Source organism: Ipomoea triloba, chromosome 2, assembly GCF_003576645.1.
Source record: "Ipomoea triloba cultivar NCNSP0323 chromosome 2, ASM357664v1".
Lineage (NCBI taxonomy): Eukaryota > Viridiplantae > Streptophyta > Magnoliopsida > Solanales > Convolvulaceae > Ipomoea > Ipomoea triloba.
This window is the reverse complement of record NC_044917.1, coordinates 5,845,576-5,859,402: the sequence shown is the minus strand read 5'-3', so window position 1 is coordinate 5,859,402 and position 13,827 is coordinate 5,845,576. Positions and strand designations below refer to the sequence as shown.

General features: G+C 35.1%; 3 protein-coding genes across 6 annotated transcripts; 2 read left to right on the top strand and 1 right to left on the bottom strand.

The window, feature by feature from the left end:
* The first annotated feature begins 3,868 nt into the window (after positions 1-3,868).
* LOC116011093 (transcription factor PAR1-like) lies at positions 3,869-4,730 on the top strand. Its single transcript, XM_031250610.1, has one exon. The coding sequence runs from the start codon at positions 3,987-3,989 to the stop codon at positions 4,419-4,421; it is 435 nt and encodes a 144-aa protein (XP_031106470.1). The 5' UTR covers positions 3,869-3,986; the 3' UTR covers positions 4,422-4,730.
* Positions 4,731-6,512: 1,782 nt separating this feature from the next.
* Positions 6,513-8,466, top strand: LOC116010037 (protein Hook homolog 1-like). Of its 4 annotated transcripts, none has more exons than XM_031249299.1 (2): positions 6,513-6,645; positions 6,888-8,466. In XM_031249299.1, the coding sequence occupies exon 2, from the start codon at positions 6,890-6,892 to the stop codon at positions 7,739-7,741; it is 852 nt and encodes a 283-aa protein (XP_031105159.1). In that variant the 5' UTR covers positions 6,513-6,645; positions 6,888-6,889; the 3' UTR covers positions 7,742-8,466. The 4 variants fall into 4 exon arrangements, with proteins under 4 accessions (XP_031105159.1, XP_031105160.1, XP_031105157.1 ...); XM_031249300.1 differs by having other exon boundaries at positions 6,529-6,747; XM_031249297.1 differs by having other exon boundaries at positions 6,530-6,741.
* A 631-nt stretch (positions 8,467-9,097) lies between these two features.
* On the bottom strand, positions 9,098-10,435 carry LOC116010036 (xyloglucan endotransglucosylase/hydrolase protein 15-like). The gene is made up of 3 exons (XM_031249295.1): positions 10,068-10,435; positions 9,795-9,988; positions 9,098-9,666 (listed from the first exon to the last, which is right to left on the bottom strand). The coding sequence occupies exons 1-3, from the start codon at positions 10,356-10,358 to the stop codon at positions 9,255-9,257; spliced, it is 897 nt and encodes a 298-aa protein (XP_031105155.1). The 5' UTR covers positions 10,359-10,435; the 3' UTR covers positions 9,098-9,254.
* Between the last annotated feature and the right edge of the window lie 3,392 nt (positions 10,436-13,827).

The window sequence follows — 13,827 nt, the reverse complement described above, 5'->3', positions numbered from 1 at the left end:
TTTACAATCTACTTTTTATGACAATATTTTATAGTTAGACTAGCGACTTACTTATTAGAGTAATCCTAGTAATTGAGTAAAAAAAAAAAACACTAAAAGAGAGTGATTGTTCGTTAGTGACCACTTTGAAGCACATAATTAACTAGTACGTGAAAGGCATGCACCTTTGTGCGTTGTATCATGTATGTGCGGTGTGCCTCCACTTGCATGCAGGGATTGTAATATACTCCGTATTATTTATTTATTTTAATTGAGAAGTTAAAAAGCTTAACTTTTTTTATTAATGTACTGCATCTTCTATTATTATTATTATTTTTTTTTAGCACAACATAAAAATCTAAACATTTGCCAATGAGATAGCTTGAGTTTGCCTTTTAATTTTAATTCCACTTGCCCACCTTAATCATCCCATACCCCCCATTCATCAACCTTAACAAAGCTGTCAAACCTTTGATGATATGGCATTTGGATTCTCAGTCCATTGGAAAAAAAAAATGTATGACGTGTTGAATTGACGTTCGATTCAATCTTAGCCAAAAGTTTTGTCACAAATAAAAATAAATAAATAAATAAATAATTGTTTCCCAATTAGAGAATGAATTAATATACAGGAGACGGGGCTTGACAATCGTTTTAGAAAATTAGAAATTGATGGACGTACAATTGGGAAATTCATAACCAGGGAAAGGTCATTCTCATATTCTAAACAAGACGCCAATAAACATGGGTTGGCATTTTGTCTTTGACTTCCCACCATTTTGTATTTATTTTTTTGGTGGATAAATTTGCATTATTATTGTTAATTATATTAATTAATCAACCAACAGTGCTTAATTGTGACAGATTTTCCTAGATTTGCGTTTTGGATTTAGCGGTAACACTAAAACAACTTTGAACAACTTGTATGTCTTGTACACACTAAATATTATTTAATTAACAATCATAAATCGAAAAGAATAATTTCGTAAAACTAAAAACTATACTCTATTCGTATACACTATTTTTAATATTAAGGAATAAGAAAAATACAATCATAAATATTGTAATAAAGTCACACTAATCCAATCAAATATTGTAACATTCGAACAATCAAATCTTTCTTAACCTATTGAAGCACAAAGAGTCAATATTGTCCGACTCTTTGTGTTTCAATAGGTTGAGAAAGTAGTTATAAACAGATATTGCATTGTAATATAGTTAGTATTATTCAGAAAAAAGAGCAAATACTGTCCCACTAAAGTTCCGAATCACTTTGTGTCACTAGACTATATAAGGTTATCGACAATCAAATCATCTGTTTGAATACTATATTTTAGTTATATTTCATAAATTATACGATTGGGGTTGTTCTTGACAAATTTTAATGGACTTTTGAAATGTAGTTTTGTGGGAAAGCTTGTTATATAATTAAAAATAAAAAGAAAGTGGATAAACTAAAGAAAAAGGAGGTTAGGCTAATAATATAGCATGTTGGAGTGAGATGGCAATTGATCCAAGAAGTTTGCTACTTCCAATGTATGTACTAAAAATGAATTAGTGGGCGAATAAAATAGAGATATGATTGACAAGGTTGTAGTGTGTGGCAGCAACAACAAGATTTGGTAGCTCTGATCACATGGAGTCCCAATTCCCCTACATAACCTAATCTTATAAATCACATACAATACCACAATTCACCGCCGCCTCCTGTCTCCTTCCTGGAAACACCTACGTAAATGCTTTTTTTTTTTTTTCATAAACTCTATTCGAGGTCAAAAAACTATTTATAATTATATATAATATTATAAAATATGTTATTACAAACAACATTAACTATATTTATATGTTGAAATTAATTTCAAATACTCTGATATTAACAAATAATTATCGTCGTTTATCTAACACCAGAACATGAGCAAAAGTGAGGGAGGTCGAACTTTCCTCCATCAAGAGAAACCTGGGGTGCGTTTACTAACTGCAAATTTTCTCTAATTTTCTGGAAATTTTGAAAACTGGAAAACAGAAAATAGAAAACATGTTTACTAACACAGTTTTCCATTTTGAAAACAGGAAATAATTTTTCAGTTTTCTAGAAAACTGAAACACTATAAAAAACTGTTTTCTAAATGAAAAACAGAATCAACTATCATCTATTAGACTATATGTCATTATAACCACATTCTTACCATTATCTACTTACATATTTATTCATTACTATGATTACATTTATTATTTATTTACATCATTCACATTATCTAAATTAAAAATTGAAATCTATACCACGCTTTATATTTTGTTTGAACTCAATTGATTATTGGTTTTGGTCCAGATATCATATATCGAAATTTCACACATATATTACTGTATTAGAATTCAAAATAAAAATTATATATTACATACATGTCATTCAAATGAATATATCCAAACATATTTTAAATATTAGCTCAAAAAATATTAATATTATCTAAACTAAATTTTTTGTGAACTTAATAGGTTATTGGTTCAAATATATTTTTATTTATGTTATATACATATATAAATTTGGTTCGGAACTCTGGATATCAAATGTAATTTTTTTTTTTTTTTACATATATTGGACTTCGAAGTAAAATATATATTTATTCTATTTAAATCAAATATATTTTAAAATATTTTAAATATAAGGTCTAAAAATAACTCGAAATTAAACTTATTGTTAATTTGATAACGTTAATTTGAAAAAATAAATTTGAAAAAATAAGTGTTAGTAAACAAGTTTTCTAAACAGAAAAAAACTGAAAAATTGAAAAACAGAAAACAGAAAACAGTTTTCTGTTAGTAAATTTTCAAACATTTATGAAATAAAGAGGAGAATGAAAATTTTAAAATTTAATTATATTAAAATAAAATCTCTATCATGCACATTCTCTCTTTACATGGTTAAAAGTACACCAGTTCTTTTATTCCATCTTAATCAGCTTTGGTGCACAAATAGTAAAGAGTCATACAAGCTTTTTAGTGCCTGGCTTTAAATGGGTGTATTGTGTTTCTTTGAAATATTTATCAATATTATACAATTTTGTATTGGTATGACACTTGTGTCACACTCTATAAAAAATAATTACGTAAGAATTATATAATGAATAAAGGTAAAAAAAATACAATAATCCCATAAATATATTTGTTGATTACTCCGTATTAGTATGTGAATTTTGAGGATATTTAACGTAAATTAGCGATAAAGATTTAAGAAAAGAAAATGGGGGGTGCGGGGCTCAAGGGGAGGTGGGGCCCAAGAGGGAAAAGGGACACGTTGCTCCTTTGATCATGGGTGCAGTAGGACGAGGGTTGCACATGGGTGGTGGTAGGTTCAAGAAATTCATGTGATCACATGTGCTTTTCTTCTTTGTTTTTTTGACTGTGGACCCCACCCACCTGCGACCCTATCCGCTTCACCTTCCACCCTCCCACACCTGATCCTTCTGCTCCCAACCCTCCCCCACTCTTATCCCCCGCAACTGACGCTCACTTACTCCTTAAAATTTGCATTATTAGTCCCCAAAAGGACCGTTAAATCCTAATTTTTTTGTTAGTCATTTCGCATGTGCAAAAAAGTCTATGGTCCACGTATTGTTTGGAGTCCATCAAAATTAATCGGTCCGTACACGTGAGGGGACGTGTGAGCATAAATATAATATAAACATAAATGTGCAGTCTAACTATCAACTTAGGCTTCTAGTTAGATGAAGCACGTGGTAGAAAAGAAAAGAGCGCGTAGGATAATGAGGGCGCGAAATATCCATGATTAATGGAATTGCAGTTTATGAAACCAAAGCCCAAAACTAAGTAGGCCCAAGCTTCGTTGGCATTGACATTTCTGGAGCTCCAAAACAATAATTTAATACCGCACCACCACTCCTCGCTCCCTCTCCCCCTCTATAACCATTCTTCTTCTCCTCCTCGCCCCTTGCAATTCCCAATTCCCAATTCCATCAATTTCTCTCATTCCATTCCCCATCACAGCCGCCATGGTAAGCAGTAGCACCGGAAGCAACAAAACCGCCTGCGAAGAACCCAGACCCATACCCGCATTCCCCACAAAGCACAAGCTCACCCGCGCCGCCGACCAGCTGCCCGGGATTAGCAATGCGCTCCAACAATCGCTGTCCGGCTGCCGCCGCGCACGGCGGCCGGAGGTGCACCAGTCGAAGAAGGCAGCGAATTGGATGAAGGGGAGCGAAGGGGAAGAATCGGCGGCGGTGGCGGATGAGAAAGCGGAGGTGGAGAAGAAGATCTTGGCCCTCCAAAGGATAGTCCCCGGCGGGGAGGCTCTGGGAGTTGATAAGCTGTTTGAAGAGACGGCCGGTTACATACTGGCATTGCAGTTCCAAGTGAAGGCGTTGAGAGCAGTTACGAGCTTCGTTGAAGGGTCGGAAAAGGAAAAGAGAAAACTCGGTGGCTGAAAATTTTTAAATATCAAAACTTCTGGATTTCTTTTTTCTACGATCCCACGTATAGAGTCGGTCCATCCAAGAATTTTCTTTGGATTTTCGGTACATCTTGTTTTTTTCTTCTTCTTCTTCATTAATTACAGACCTTTTTTTTTTTTTGAATTTTGAATTTGGGATCTGGGTTTTGGTTTATATTTTCTTGTTTTATTCATTAGTGAATGTGAATACAGAGTTCATCGAAGATGAGAAAAATAGGGTTAGAGGATGCACTATGGTGTTGTAGGAATGAATTTCATATTTTATACATCCTTTTTTCCCATACACTTTTTTACTCCTTTTATTTTAATACATTTATTTATAAGTTCATTGGTGGAAAAAAAAATCAAACATTTATACATTTGGGATAATTATTTTTAAGGAATTACATACTGGAAATTTAAATGAAAAGGAATGTGAGCTGGGGGCATCAAATTAAAGATGGTATATTCGGTTGAATGCAAAAGTAAAACATTCTGTTATCTATCTAAAATGATGAAACATGCAATTAAATATATTCAAAGTAAAGCTAAACATTCAGATAATACTTCGTGGCTCTGACCGAGAGAAGGTCATAATATCAAATATAAAACATGTACTACCTTGTAATAAAGTTAATAATACTTAAAAAAAATATTTAACGTAAATATATTTTTGTTTAAATAATAGGAAAAAAAGTCAATCAATTTTGTTAATGCATGTGATCACTAATTCACTATCTTGTTTTATTTAGTGTCTACAGGCTAGTTTAGTTAAATATTAAAACCGAATATCAATTCCTTCCCTTACCCTTCCAAACTACGGTTGCCTTCTTGAACCACTTAACATCGTTAAAATACTTTGATTTGTTGACTATTGAAAAATGATTAAAAATTTAAGAGCAACAATTGAAAATAAGATTTCTGACTAACTATTTAGAGATCTAAAAAATGTTCATCGTTATTTTTGATGATCAATTAAAAATAATTGATAAGACCGATCATACAAAAATGGCATCAGAAAATTAGAATGATTAGGTCGACTAAATCAACTAACAGTTGTCAACAAATTTCAATCACCGGATAACTTATAATTTTAACAACTATGGTAATGTTGTTGACTTGTTTCTAACCAAAAAGTAAAAATATGATATAATTAGAAGATTTTATGTGAATGTAAGAGTATAAAACGAATGTGTTGAGTTAATTTAAATTAGTTGTAATTTAAGATTCAATTTAATGATTATAAATTTCACCATCAATCTTCTTTCAAATCATTGGTATGCGCTAGTTCTAACTAGGTTGTAGCAACCTAGCTTGTCTAAACCAGTTTTGTATTAAAAATTGAAAGACTTAGGTCAAAGTCGTCATTAGAATTTACTATTTTAAACTTAAATGTCGATGCATTTGTTGTATTAAGACTATTTATGCTTATAAATTATTTTCTCACTTTTAAAATATCATAGTATTACATTTGTAATTAATCACTAATTACTCTCTATTCATGCAGTTATCTTTTCACTCTAAAAATAGTTTCACTTTCATATCACCTTATAAAAATTAATTTATTTTATCAATAATTTTTTTCCTACAATTAATATCTTTTAGCAATATATAAATTAATCTAAGATATTTTTTAAAAATTGTATTTCATCAAATTATTTTACAAAATTCGAAATGAACTAATTTGTATTACTCAAATTTTTTGTTTTAAAAAAGTGTACAACGTAAAAATTTACGATAGTCAAATAGTAAATAAAATATTATTTTAATTAAATAATAAACTGAATAAGATTTTACATAATTAAGAGACCATTTGAAAAAAATTAATAACAGAAAACTAATTTCAAAATTATGAAATGATCGCATTAACATTAAAATAACGTTGGCCATTAACATAACAGAACCGGTCTCAAGAAATGGCGTAACAATGCAAATTCTAAAGCTTCCAAACGGAGCCTTATTTCCAAATGGGCCCATGGATGCCCGTTGAATCATAAACGTACAAAGAAAGCCCATTACGTTTTCTGTATGTTCACGGGGACAATTGGGCCCGCCCAACTGCATTTCGGCATTCTATTCACGTGCCAGACGCTCTTCCCACACCTGAGGACCTTCCTTGGAACTGAGATCATCTTCCCCCTTTTAAACCCCCTAATCCCTAAACCCTAATTCAGATTTCAGTATTCTCCGTCAATTCAGTCAGCTTTCCAATTACAAAGGTACCGGCGCTTCTTTTGTCGTTTTGCTTTCCATTTTCTCTCACTCTGTCCTTCCTTTATCTGTAAAGCCGATTTTGCCAGCGAATCAGGGAAAAAGTACGGGTACCAAAGTTCGTATCTTTCACGTTTTTTTTTCTTCAGTTCATTGTATTGTTGAGAAACAGAGAAAGGTTTTTTTAATTGATAGGTGATTGTTATTTTGATTTTGATTTTTGTTGTGGTTGTTTTGGCTGTTGTATTAGTGATGGCGGATGATTCAGTAAACAATGGAGATCTGTTCAATGATTCCTATAATTCTGAATCAAAAACCTCTGCACTAAGCGCTAAGATTGCTGCGTTGGAGCAGGAGAACCACCAACTCGTTCATGAGAATGAGCTCATCAAGGAGAGGGTGGAGAAGCTGCATCAGTCAATTGATGATTCCACCAATGAGAAAGCCGAGCTTCAGAAGATGGTAGAGGAATCAGAGTACGAGACTAGAGCTTTGAGATCAATAACTGCTCGAAGTGCTGAGCTTGAGGGCGAGGTGTCTCAACTCCGGAATGGTCTGGACAAAGCTTTGAATGATCTCGAAGAGTTGAGTTCTGAGGCGTCGCTTTTGAGGTCAACTGTAGCTGGATTGAAAAGTAGTGAGAATGAGAAGGATATCAAAATCCAAGCCATTGAAGAGGAAAATAATCTACTGATTCTGAAAGTGGAGAAATTGGAGGCTAGTAGGGATGATCAGAAGGTAGAAAAGGAAGCAAAGGAGCTGCACATCATAGATTTGAAGAATAAACTTGTGAATTTAGAGGCTTCAGTGGTAATCAACCACGGTTGGGATAAGGAGAAAGCGGAGCTGGAGATGGCAAAGAAAGAGGTGGAGGCGAGGTTGGATGAAATGAAAGGGAGACTGCTAGAGATTGAGAAGAAGTTAGAGGATAAGGAACGGGTAATTGCAGATGTTCACACCAACGGCAACGGAAAGGTGGCTGAGGGTAAGAATGTTTGCACATTTGGCTTCAAAGTGGAGTGGCCATTGGTGACTGGATCAGCAATTGCAGCTATTGCTCTAGCCACAACCGTGATCTACCTGAGAAACACTAGGAAAACATAGTTTGGTAGTTCCACAAAATAGGAAGAAAAGTTGCTGAAACTTTCTGGTTGAGATTTCACACCAAGCCACGATGATAGAATTTTTGATACACATGCTGTTTTTTTTCGGGCCTTTGTTATCAGGTTTTGTCTTTTCCTTAAACTAAGATTGGGTTGTCAATGTTGCTTCGTAGTAATATGATACATGTGTGCTAAATTGGATTTGCCTTTAATCCACACAACTTTTGAATTTTGATTGCATTGTAAGAGTACCTTCGGTTAGGTGCAAAGATGCTGATATCCATTGTTATAGGAGTATGCTAAATTCAAGGGGGTTTTTTTTTGAAGAGTATTGAGTTTATCAAAACCTGCAAGACCAAATTACTGTAATCTCTCATGAAACTCTAATCCCATTACAATGTCTTAAATTGCATGGCCTTTTAGGTTCGGGGCTCTAGACAAACATTTGATGATCTTTTTATCCATATGAATTGCAGAAATTTTGAGATATGCATTTACAAAATGCTGTATGTAAATGCTGTCTGCAAAAATCTTGAGAAAACTAAGAAAAGATTTCAGCTTTGACACCAAAAATGGACTGTGGAAAGTGCCAAGACAGGCCAAACAAACAAACAAAAAAAGAAAAAAAGAAAAAAGAAAAAAAAGAAGAAGAGAATTTGGGCTGTGGCTAAATCTCTTTTCCTTGGAATTCATGTAATCTGAGAATGAGAAATAAATTGAAAGAAATCTGTACTGTTTAAACTGTCTCTAGTTTCTTCTTCTCCATAGAGGGAGAGAGAGTGGGATCAAGTGAGCAACCGCACTGCCCTGCCTCTCTTGTCTACTAGGACAGAGATGGGTATAAAAAGGTTTATGTAGTCGATCAAGAAATCCTCTTTAATGCATTTCTAATCAAGTCTGCTCTTCTGTGCATGAAGGTCTGCTGCTAATGAACTAGCAATAAGATTGCTTCAGAGGTCTTGAGCTGTTCAATGTTAAAACCAGGTTGAATTTACCATCTCTTGTTCTTGCTGTGACATGTAGACTGAAAGTACACTGTTATTGAAGTAGGGAATGAAGCCATTGGTCCGCGAAGCACATTAACCATTGTTCATATATGTGTGTGTGTGTGTGTGTATTGAGGATTATTGTAGCTTGGATCCATGTTCAATGATATTCTTTTTTCTGGAAATGCTTACATTTTGCATCTCTATATTCTGTGGAACATACAGATCCTGATAAAGACTGCAGGATACTCGAGTAGCTTGTAGATGTACAATCATTCATTGAGAACTTCAGGTTAGCCTTATTAATCTTGAATACTAATTACATTTTTGAAATATGATGTTAGATGCATAAATGACTGATAAAGATTTAGTAGGAAATTAAAACGGGTATAATATAGCTGCATTTATTTGTATTATTCCACTATCATTACAAAAGAATAAAGAATTTGCTTTAATTTTCACAGGGAAAAGAATCCACAACATAAGCTAGTAATCACCACAGAGCATTATCCTATCCTAAGATAGGACTTAGAACCTTGAGCCCTTGCATTCTGGAGGAAAACCCTGAGGGAACCTCTTAACATCAGCACAGTAATTATAAATCATGAATTTCTGTTGCACCCATCGGAGTCTGTTTCTGCCCTTAGCATCAAGGCTTTGAGTCTGCCATGCCTGGGCCCCAGTCGAAGACTGGGTCGAACTGCCACACGATGAGCTTGATGTCTGAGCTGACCAAACACAAGCATTGGCGTTATAGTTCCTGTAAGAGGCCGTGAATGGAGCCTTGGTCCAATCCGTTTTGACCCGCCCGCCCTGGGTTGCCCAGTCGTCTGCGTTCCACAGGCTGGCGTAAACCTTCATGGGTTGGTTCTTTGGGAATGGCACGCCAATGGCTTCGTCGTTGTTGAATACTCTTATCGGAATGTTATCTATCAAGAATCTGTAAAATCCAGGAACATTAAATTTGATCAGTACCCACGTTTAATTTTCTGCTGTAGAATATATTCATTCATGTTAATTAACATGTATGTATATATATATGGATTGTACAGGTAGATAGATACTTACATGATGCGTTGAGGATTCCAGAGAATGGAGTAGGTGTGGAAGGAAGTTGTGGGGTCGAACCATGGGTGGAACTGTTGTTCTTTACCACCTTTTCCTTGGGAGTAGACATTGGTGTGGATTGTGTAAGGTTGTCCAGATGAATTTCCCAGGAACTCGAAGTCAATCTCGTCATGTCCTGCTCCTAGAGAGGATAACTGTAGCATAGCATACTTTGATCAGAAAAACTGGGAAAAAAGAAAAAAAAGGTGCATGGCACGAAGCTTAGAGACATACATAAAAGGTGGTGACAGTGCCAGCAGAATTGTCAGGGACGAGCTTGAGCTGCATGTCGAATCTCCCAAACAAATACTCGTCTTTGGATTGGAAGCCGGAACCAGAGGCCTGGTCTAAAGTCAAGTCGAGAAGGCGGCCACCCTCCAGTATCTTGGCGCGCTGATCGCCTCCAAAAGTGATCTGAACGTCCTGGTAGAAATTCCCAGCGGAAGCTGAGAGGATGATGAAAGCAAGGAGCACTGTGAGCTGCAAAAACATGGTAGGAACTGATCTTGAAGAAGAAGACTTCATATCTTTCTGGCGATTTTGGGAATGAGGGAATACGTGATGGGATGGTATGAGTTAGAATTAGGAGCTGAATGCTTATATAGATGTTGAGTAGGTCCCCACCATAGGAGAGTGGGTAGGAGGAAGAATCCTAGAAAGAAAGGTGGGGCTTAATGGTGAAGCAAACAGAGAGAGCCGGCCGGCGGTGAAATGATATCCACGCGTTTGTGAAGAGGGACGGCGTGTTGGAGGACATGGATTTTTCTGATCAGTGGATTACAGCTCTCCACTCTTGCTAAACCACTTTTATGTGTTTACCTAACCCTCACGGAATTGACTTCTTATATTTTATTTTTGTTTATTTTTATCAACGGGTATGGACTTATAAGAAATTCAATTTCTATGGAGGTTGTGCTTTACGTATTTAGTTTATGTAAATCGGATGTCACTAGACCACAAGGTCTTTGGCAAGGTAGTGTGACTTGGTTATGAGAATTCTAAGAACTTTGTAATTTCCATAACTAAGTCACAACTTTCTTAAGATAACAAATGAGGGGATGTCTGATGATAATGAATATATATATATATATATATATATATATATATATATAACATAATTTTCATATGTTGTTAGGATATACGATTTTTGACTAAATTATTGCAGAGTTTACGAAAAAAATTTACATACTAAAAATATCACTCCATTGGTGAATTTATAATAAAAGTAACCCCATAAATTTGATATCTTTCTTGTATCTCAAAAGTTATAGTTTGATTACACATGTTGCTTAGTAATGGAAATCAGAAACCTGAACATGGTGATCAAGAGTTGTCTTGTTTATACTGAATCTAAGATTCTTTATATGAGACCCATGTATATTTCTAACAAGTCATGAAGGGTTATTGAAATACTTTTGTAGTTGAATAACCTTAAAATAGAAGTTAGGTTGGCAAGTGAAAAATAATGTTGTAAGAGTGGTTTCAATATAAGAAGGAGAATAAAATGTGGATTTTCTATTTTACCCCTCAAATAATTGAGGGTTTTTGGATTTTTCATCAGATGGAGACGGAAACCTAACATCGGGGACCAAACACGTCACTTCGGTCATAAGTGAGGGTAAAAAATGGATACGATCATAACTAATGGACATAGTCGTCTTATGAGTATATCTAATGGACCAAATATGTCATTTTTTTCATAAAATATTATTATTAGAATGAATTCGGAACTTGTTTTATTTTATTTTTAAAATTTGAAATGATTTTCTTGTGTAATAATTTGTGTGCTAAGTTTATACATAGTAAATCTATTTCTAGAAAGTTATGTGTGAGTGTGTGACGTCTTGATTATCTCTATACATGCATTATTGTTGAGTGATATTTGAGGAAATTAATTATTTCCATAATAGTCTTAAAATAGATGCATGGAATAAAATGACTTTCATTAAAATTCAAGATAACAACAATTATGACAACTACAGTGGAAAAGGTTTTGCAAATGTTGCGATCTTAAATATTGGGACTCTGGTGGATGTTGGTATGTAAGAGTCTATCCTTATATATACTTCAAATACTTAGTTACAATACCAACAAAATAGTTCAAATACCAGATACGATGCCAACCAGCGAAAAGGCTTGAAAATTTTTATTAGTTGAATACTTAATTACTCTCCATTTTGTGAGATTTTTGACTAAAAAGACCTACTCATACGATTAAGGAGGACGACTCTAATGTACAAGTTATTAGTGTAATTGAAATATAGAAATATTATGATTTTTTTTTTCAAAAACAGAAAAAAAATATTATGATTTTTCTATGCAGTAATTACGTATTGAACATAATGTAATACATGACTTATCATTATATAAAATTCACAATAAAATTAAGACAATTAAAGAGTTGTGAGAATCTTTGGTATAAAAGTGATGGCAGAGGTTTGCCATTGGCAAGTTCATTGACTTTAAAATGATGAATTCGTCATGCCAACATAAGTAAATAAATATGGTGGTGTTTGACATGTGTAAAGTGGTATATGATTATCCTCCTACATGTGACTGTGGCCATGCCACGTATTCTGCAATGGCAATAATTACCAGGCACTGATGAGATTAAAAAACAAGAAATAAACAAAGTAATTTAAGAGTGTAGTTTTCGCGGTGGATGGAAAGAAATAGAGGTTAAAACGGAAAGATTTCCGAGTATCGTTCTCAAAGGACGGCAAGGAGGGAGTTTGAGCGGTAAGGGGATTAAGCACAAGAGTGTTTAATGTTTGAAAGCTAACCCAAACATAGTAAGAAATGTGCATGAACCATAATGAAAATAAGGAACAAACAATGGAAACAATCAATGGGGAAGGAGGATTTGGATCTTGCAACTCATATAGGTATCCTTGATTTTCTAAGATATTAGGCTAGCAACACTTAGATAATGAAAATGAGATAAGGTCACCAACACCACCGCCACTCTCGTGGTCAATGGACTCACTCCTTAAACCGTAATGTCATCCTTGTGATCACTAGGCATTGAGGTCACCAACACCACCGCCACTCTCGTGGTCAATGGACTCACTCCTTAAACCGTAATGTCATCCTTGTGATCACTAGGCTAGGAGAGGCATTTGTCAAACACGTTATGTGTCTTATCTTCCACTTCTCCCTTTTCTCAAAGGTGAGAGGGAAATGTGCTAGGCTAGGCTAAGGAGTAACTCTACTCTCATAGATGAGACTCCTTCTCCAAACACCTCTCATATAGGTTGATCGCCCCTACACAAGAGTCAAAGTGGATCACCACTCACGCAATCAAACTCATAATCAAGCAATTGCAAAACCTAATTGATCAATTCAAAGCTCAAGAATATCCATACAACATTGCTCAATCCAAATCCACAAAGATCTATCTAATCATATTTGGAATTGAAATAGCAAAAGGTGAAAGTAATGACAAGAAATTAAAAGGAAGACTTAGCTAGGAATTGAACTTTGAATTTGAACTTGAACTTGAAATTAAACTTTAATCTTGAATTTGAATGTAGATCACCATCTTGCATCAATGGAATTCTTCTCTAATTCTAATCTAAACTAAGAATTGCAATGTGGAGTGATTTGGGAGAGTTCTCTCTAGGCTAATCCTAGAGAGAGAAAGTTTAAAATGATCTAAAACTGAAGTGTAATGGATCCCCTACAAAATGGCTCAATTCCTCTTTTAATCCTTGCAAAAACCGCCAAGTTCCGCGATGGACGCCAGGGTGGACGCGTCCACCAGTGTGCGTTGCGTCCAGACTTCAACTTCAGAGGCTCGAATTTTGGACGCGGGCGTCCACCCCGCGTCCACTGTGCGTCCATAGCAGAGCGAACAAACTTCTGCAGCCTTAAAATTGGACGCGGGCGTCCAAGGCGCGTCCGCCTCGCGTCCACAGCAGACTTCTGTTCTGCTGTGCCAAAATCAGAGAGCGAAAAGTTGGACGCAGGCATGGACGCGCTGCTGGACGCGCGT